The sequence below is a fragment of the Charadrius vociferus genome, unplaced genomic scaffold (genome assembly GCF_000708025.1).
Source record: "Charadrius vociferus isolate BGI_N301 unplaced genomic scaffold, ASM70802v2 scaffold277, whole genome shotgun sequence".
In the NCBI taxonomy this organism is placed as follows: domain Eukaryota; kingdom Metazoa; phylum Chordata; class Aves; order Charadriiformes; family Charadriidae; genus Charadrius; species Charadrius vociferus.
In genome coordinates, this window is record NW_009649183.1 from 90,077 (window position 1) to 97,252 (window position 7,176).

The window sequence follows — 7,176 nt, forward strand, 5'->3', positions numbered from 1 at the left end:
AGGCCCTGACTAGTGAATGAGGGCTGGAGAGTCAGAGCCAGCGTGAATGCTGCTCTGCTGGCTTCCATTTCTCTTCCTCCAGAGAGATTTTTATGACCATGCTTTGCAAAGCGGCCTCTTCCCATAGGGTCTGGTCCTGTAAGACGCAAAGCTCTTTTGGCTAAATGATGAGCAAATTGCCTTGAATCCATATCGAAGCCAGGCTCTGTCTTTTCATGGACTCTTTGCTTCTTTTGGCCTTTGCTCTTTACGATGACATCTACCAACTGGTGGGTTATTGTGGATGCTGGAAAGCACAGGAATAAACTGACTGAGGGAAACAAAGAACAAGAGGTGTTTGTCATAGGGAGGTAGCACTGGCTTAACTGTCCCCAAAGGGCTGACCGGCCCTTTGTCTCAAAACCTCTTACCACGGCTGCCCAGGGAGTTTTGCAGCAGGAGCCATAAAGGCTCGAGGTGATACCCTCCAGCAAGCTGCCACGTGGGTGTCTTTCTGCAGAATCCAGTCCCTCGTCTTCATCTGCACGTGTCCCCGCTCCGGGAGGACTGATGTCTGAGCGGGTTCAAGAGTTCAGCAGTGATTTCTGCCCCACACCACTCCAACACTGTATTTATTTGAAGAAAGCATGTCTAAGGAAATGTCAATTGTGTGGTTAACCTCAGTATAACTGGGTAACTACCGTGTGGTTCAAAGTATAATGACTGTTCTTCGTCCTTCTCCACTCTCATAAGAAACCTTCGTTTCCTTTTCTTACCCTCCAGGAGAGTACGTTGATGAGAAAGGACAGACCATAATTGATGAGGAGGAGTTTTTACTCATCATGAAGCTGAAGGACCTGAAGGAAGAGTACAGGTCTGGTTATGCTGAACTGCAGGACCTGAAGGCAGAAATCCAGTACTGCCAGCATCTGGTGGACCAGTGCCGGAACAAACTCATCTCAGGTACTGGCTCGCCAGGGCAGTTTCTGAACAGCCTCCGGTTTCGCTGGGGTGCTCGATAGCAGCTCAGTACTGACGCATTTCACCGACATCTTGCGTATAAGCCAAGCCCCTGTCATCCCCTGCTGGCATTTTTCTTGGTGCCTTCCAGATTTGTTTTTTATTGATGATCGGGTTGTTGGGTTGGGTTGGTTTTTTTTTTTTTTGACATAACACTGAATTGCTGCAGATTCTCTCTCACAGATAATGACACACTGCTCCTCGGTCACGCCACTAGGTGCAACGCTGCGGGTAAAAGCCTTTCACAGTGAAGTTGACAGTAATCCTCCCACTGATGGCTCTGGTTCTCACCCTTGATTACATTTAATAGAGACGGTGGCTAAGGAACTGCGCTGGGCCAGGGCTTTGACTCTGGATTGCAGCTTTCTCCTCTGTACCCCCGTGAGATCAGCATTACTCAGGTTCCAGTGCCGCGGCACGGGCGCCTTGGCAGGAAGCAGAGCTTGGTCATTTTAGCGTGTTCTTCACGAGCACCACCCTCGTGGTGATGAGTCACACCTCTGCTGAGGGTGATCCGTGCAAATCCGTGGTGCGCTCTGCTGCAGGTCGCTCAGTTTGAGTCTGTGGCAACAGGAGCGAGGTCCCACTGTATCTCCAGATTTGTCCCGTGTGATGGAAGACAGTAGGTGTACGAATGCCAGAGTCCCAAACATTTGGATGCTGTGCACATGGCAACACTTTATTTTCTACAAACTTGCCAGAGCACAACTTGTATCTATCAGTGCATCCCACGCTGAAAGAAACGCATGGCTTGTTCCAGGAGATAGACAGGGCCAAGTCATAATTGTGCAGAAACTTTGCCACCGGTTTGCGTTGGACCCGGGTTTGGCATTTTTTTGGGTGGTCCAGATGTTTGCTGCTTGTTTAAACACACAGGCATGGACTCATTCACTGTGTCAGCCCAGAGCAAAGAGGTCATCTCAGAGCTAAAACCAGGGTAAAAAGTCAGTGGTGTTGCATCATGTCCTCAGCGCTGAGCGAGAGCAGGGCTCTGCGTTTAACCTTGTTTGTCCTTCACGACTCCCAGGACGGAAAGCAGCCCCGTTCCCGGGGTCTGTTGTGGGCAGCACCGCCTTCTTCAGGGCCTGCAGGCTCTCCCACTCCGTGGGGATACGTGCCGGGGGAATGGAATAGAGCAGAGCAGAGCACAGCCGCTTTGCAGCGGGCATCTGGGAAATGCCTGGTATTAATAAGGACAGAATTCTGGTGCATCGCAGCACCTGCTGTGTGTTATCACTGGCTATTACGGGATGGAAAGCGGCTGTGCTTCTTTAGCGTTTGGAATTGCAATCTGACCCCCAAACGTGCTGACCACTCAAAATGGTTAGCTCCCAAACTGGATGGCTCCATGTCTCCGGGACGCAGGAGCAGTGCCATCTCGCGGCCAGCTGCCTCTCGGGTTCCACAAACCCAGGGGACTGTCCCCAGGGCCAGCCATCGCGTCCCAGCCGCCTCGCAGGCAGCGAGACCGGGCAGCAGGCTGCCTCGGCGCAGCTGACGGTGCTCTGTCCTTTTTAACTAACTTTTCTAGTAGATTGAAACTCAGGAGTGGGGAGTTCAGGCCTTAACTAAGTAGATCAGGGAACTGCTGGAGCGAGTCCAGCGAAGGGCAACGAAGATGATTGAGGGATTGGAGCATGTCCCGTACGAGGAAAGGCTGAGAGCGCTGCGACTCTTTAGCCTGGAGGAGAGAGGGCTGAGGGGAGACCTTATTATGGCATACAAATATCTAAAGGGTGGGTTGGAGGAGGATGGAGCCAGACTCTTCTCAGTGGTTCCCAGTGACAGGACGAGGGGCGATGGGCACAAGCTGGAACAGAGGAAGTTCCGTTCCAACACACGGAAAAACTTCTTTACGGTTGGGGTGACCGAGCAGTGGCACAGGCTGCCCAGGGAGGTGGGGGAGTCCCCTTCTCCGGAGATTTTCAAAACCCTCCTGGATGCAGTCCTGAGTGATGTGCTCCGGGCAATCCTGCTTTAGCAGGGGAGTGGGACTGGATGATCTCTAGAGGTCCCTTCCAACTCTGAAAATTCTGTGATTCTGTGATTCTGAGTTCTGAGGTCCTGTATGAGAATTTAAGAGCACTGAGGTCCTGTCTGACCCACGGGTAGGGAGCCAGAAGCAACCCACCCTTGTCTCTTCCATCATTACAGCCCTGTTTAATGCCCTCACACTTTGCTTTGCAGAGTTTGAGATCTGGTACAGCGAGTCCTTCCTTATCCCCAAGGATGTGCAGGAAGCTCTGAAGCCCGGTGGCAACATCAGACCTGGAATGATTCCCATAAACAGAGTCATGTGCCTGGTGAGTTGTCCTGGCAGCTCTGCTTATTCTCCGCGATAACCACACGTGGCATGGTAATGAGGGCACAACTGAGCCCGTGGGAGGAGGCGGGCATGACAACTCTGCCCCTGTCTCTAAGCGGAGTGGCTGGCATTGAAATGCTATCTGCTATGATGCAGAGAGCAACTATCTGGAGATACATCTTGCTTTCACGTTAGCTTTACCGTTAAAAGGCTAAAATAGGACAGGGTGATCGAAGCACCCAGTCATCTGCTGGCTATCAGCAGTCGGGCAAACCGCCCGGAGGTGCGAGGGGTAGTTGGGAGGCTCGTTGCCAGTCTGTGTGATCTGTAACGTGTACAGCTCAACTATTGTGTTTCGTGTTGTGGCAACTGGTACTCAGTCAACCCTCGGTTTAGAAACCATCGCTTTGGGGTAACCGGGCTCTTTTGTCATTCCTGACAAAGCGCGTTTCTCTTACGCTTCTCATTTACCGCATTTCTTCTTTGCATTATTCTCCTCTGAAGCCATTCCAGGTTTTGTCCTTCATTGTTAAAACGACAGAGTCAAAGATGTCATGCTGTTTGATAGGACCACGGTGGCAGTGCTTCCACTCTGTCTGACGCCCCGAAGTGATGCATGGCATGGAGGGCCCGAGGGAGATTCCCCCACCCCCAGGCTGCAAGAGGGAATCAGCCCTTTCTTTGTAGGTGTGACACTTCTCCGTTATTGCTGCTCAACCTCAGCAGGTCGCCGAGAACAGCTTGTGGGGACAGGTCCTAGGTCCGTCTCTCCTAGGAGCTCGTCCCCACCAGGAGCAGGGGGACATCTGCAGGTGTTTGGGAAAGAGAATAAGCAGGGTGTGAGCTGTGCGACGCCTTCCCCCAATGCACAGCCCCATTTCTAGCCAACGTCTAGTGGGGGACAGGATGGCTTTGGCTTTTTAGAAGGAAAACAAAAAAGGAACTTTGTCTCCAGGCGCAATTATTCTGACTAAATCTCAGCGAAGCCTTTTTTTTTACTCCCTTCTAGAAAAAGCATGTGGAGGATTTTAAAGCTGATCAGAGACAGGTTCTTCCCATCCTACTGAATTAGTTCCCTGGAGAGTACAAATAACAAACATGATGTGAGAAAAAAAACATATGTAGTGAGTTTACTTTTAAACAGAACGTTGTGATCTACCAGACTGTGGAAGATTTCAGCTGAAGATCCAGACCTGTATGGGAAAGAGCGAAAAAAAGAAAACCAACCCAACCCAAACCCCTTTGGATAAAGTGATGCACCTAATGAGGTCATCGGAAAAACCCGGACTGACTGCATGAGTCCAGGATGTCACTCTTTGGGGGAAAAAAGGATCATTAGTAGTCACTTTTACTAATCCAAGTTACTCTATATATTCATAGAAACTCCCTTAATGGTTTCCAGCCCTGGATTTCATGTCATCACATCGATTCGAACCCCAAAGATGAACGAAATGTGCCTTTTAGCAATGCTTTGCAGCTGTGTCAAGTTGTTGATGTTACAGGCAGAAATCTTCAGGCGGAGGATAAACAGTGTCCCTTGTAACGTTGCTCAGTGATGGTTTCTCCTCTTGTTCCTTTTACTGGGCACTTCACTGCAGCTTCCCAGTCACTGTCACTGGCTGTGCTGAGACCCGTACTGGGAACTGGGAGGGAACCACCTCATTTTTTCTCTGGAGGTTTGTTTCTTGCTTAGAACTATTTGCCCTTTTACTCTTGGCTTGATTCGGTTGCCTTTTATCACACCAGAACTTCACTGTCACCTTCTCCAGGCTACTGGAGAACTCCAGGCTACTGGAGAACCGCCTTCCAGGCGGTTCCCTGGAGAAGCGTGAGCATGGACGTCAGCTAACTGGGCTCGGGGGGGACCATGCTGAAGCTCAGCCCTCCTTCAAGCTGTGATATTATCTTGCAGTGGAAGGGAGACCGTCTTGTGAGTAGTTACAGGCAGAGCATGGCTGGGAGAAGACAGCTGAGGGAAGTCCCTTTGGGGCTTTATGCTTGCAGATGGATTTTGCCCAAAGTCCTGCCCAAATCTGCTCACCTGAGGCGTGGGAAGGGAGGACCTCTCACTTCTGAGGCTTCGGAGGGATTGTTGAACCAGCGTTCAATGCGACAAATGGGATCGGTTGACCTCCGTGTCTCCAGACGTGCGTTTTTCACATGGAGTGGGGTCTGTCTTTCTGCTGGCAGGAGGAAGACGAGCAGGAGAGGTTTGAGCGGATGCAGGAGACGACGCTGCCAGCCTGCCCGGCTTCGGTCTCGTTCTACAAGGCGAAAATGAAGACTGATCAAAAGGTAATCTCAGCTGCTCTTCTGCTAAAAACCAGTTTCAGCAATTCTCACTTCTAGCTCCTTCCTGGCAAGATACCACGGAGGCCCTGGGCTTAGCAGGACTTCAAAAAGATCAGGTGTTCATGAGAGTAACAGGGCTGCACAACCATATATATATATATATGTTAACATTTTTAAGGAAAATATCTCAAAACCAGCCCTTCAGTTGCTTGGGAGGAGAACTTCCCAGGGCTTCTCGTGCCCTCCTTTGAGCCTGTTGGCATCTGCCACTAGTAGAGCAATGCCGGTGTGATGGGGCTTATTTGGGCAGCTTTTTCCAGCACCGTGTGGGAAGGTTGGGAAGGTGTTTGTTGGATTATTTTTCAGGAAAGAAGCTTTTACCGGTAAGAATTCTGCTCTGAAAACCGAGCTCATGTTCAAAATCCTTTTTTTGTTTTCTGTTGCCAGCACACGTACACCAGGACCATGTCGTCCCTCGAGCAAATGCGCAAGAAACCCGGGCTCGTCACAGCTGCCGGAAAGAACAAACCCCTGTCGTTTCTGCACGTCACGTAGCGGATTCGGATTCAGCCTGGAACCCGGCATTCAATACGAGCAACATCACCTCAGAAAGTGCCCTGCGTTCGTGGCCACAATAGATTTATCAAAAATAAACAGTAGGAAAAAAACCCACCTCACCACCCAACTTTTGTGCAGCCAGACTGACAGTTATTGGTAGTCAAACCCGCTGTTTGGACAGGAACCAAGCTGGGGAGCTCAAATAGCAACGCTTGGTTTTCTGAACATCTCTGGAAAACGCGGCGTCACGACGGAGAGGCGTGTTGGTGACAACCTGGGCTGCTTCTGCCTCCCTCCTTCCTGCTGCGCTGGAGGCAACGGCCTTCCTTGTTCTCAAGGAAGAGTCAAGTCACGTCTTTGCTAGTTTGATGCTCTCAAGGTGGATCCCGAGGAACCGGGTTTGGGTAAGAGCGAGTCCTCCCTCGGATCGAAGCAACCCCAGGGGGGTTTGGGCTCCTGGAGAGAGGAAGGGGCTGGAGAAGCGCATGCAGCAGAGCCGCGTTTCCATCAGCTGCCTGGTGTTAGACGCGGCGGCAGCGTTTCCCAGCAGGCTCCCCACCCCGGTGCGGCAGGAAGAGGGCAGTGTTTGCCCACTGCTTTTCGGGAAAGCAATTCAGATCCGGGGGGAGATCACGGTGGAAAGCTCCAGAGGACACCATGCTGCTTCGTCGGGCTGCTGTTATCATCGCTAACCGAGCTGAAATCCTGCTGGAACTCTTCCTCCTCCAGCACCAGGGGAGGTGGGAAGCTGATTCCAGCTTGGCACATGCCAGGGAAGTTCATATCCTGAATACCCAGCCAAGAGGGTTCCGGCTCCTCCCTCCTGCTGCAAACGGTTCACGACCACATCGGTCTTGCCGGGGCAGAGCTGGGCCGGTCCTGCGATTTACCCAAAACGATGAGAGATACGAGATCAGAGACTTATAGAATTGTTATGGCTGGAAAAGACCTTTAAGATCATCAAGTCCAACTGTTATCTGACTCTACCGGGCCCACTTCTAAACGATGTCCCTGAGCACCAG

The 7,176-nt window shown here is 51.3% G+C and overlaps 1 protein-coding gene across 1 annotated transcript in view; it reads left to right on the forward strand.

The window, feature by feature from the left end:
- KIF9 (kinesin family member 9) overlaps positions 1 to 6,204 on the forward strand; it is a 34,163-nt gene extending 27,959 nt beyond the window's left edge. Inside the window, exons 18-21 of the mRNA XM_009888676.1 lie at positions 763 to 942; positions 3,187 to 3,302; positions 5,495 to 5,599; positions 6,044 to 6,204. Coding sequence (XP_009886978.1) covers positions 763 to 942; positions 3,187 to 3,302; positions 5,495 to 5,599; positions 6,044 to 6,151 — 509 coding nt within the window. The 3' untranslated portion in view covers positions 6,152 to 6,204. The remainder of the gene's footprint in view (positions 1 to 762; positions 943 to 3,186; positions 3,303 to 5,494; positions 5,600 to 6,043) is intronic.
- The last annotated feature ends 972 nt before the right edge of the window (positions 6,205 to 7,176 follow it).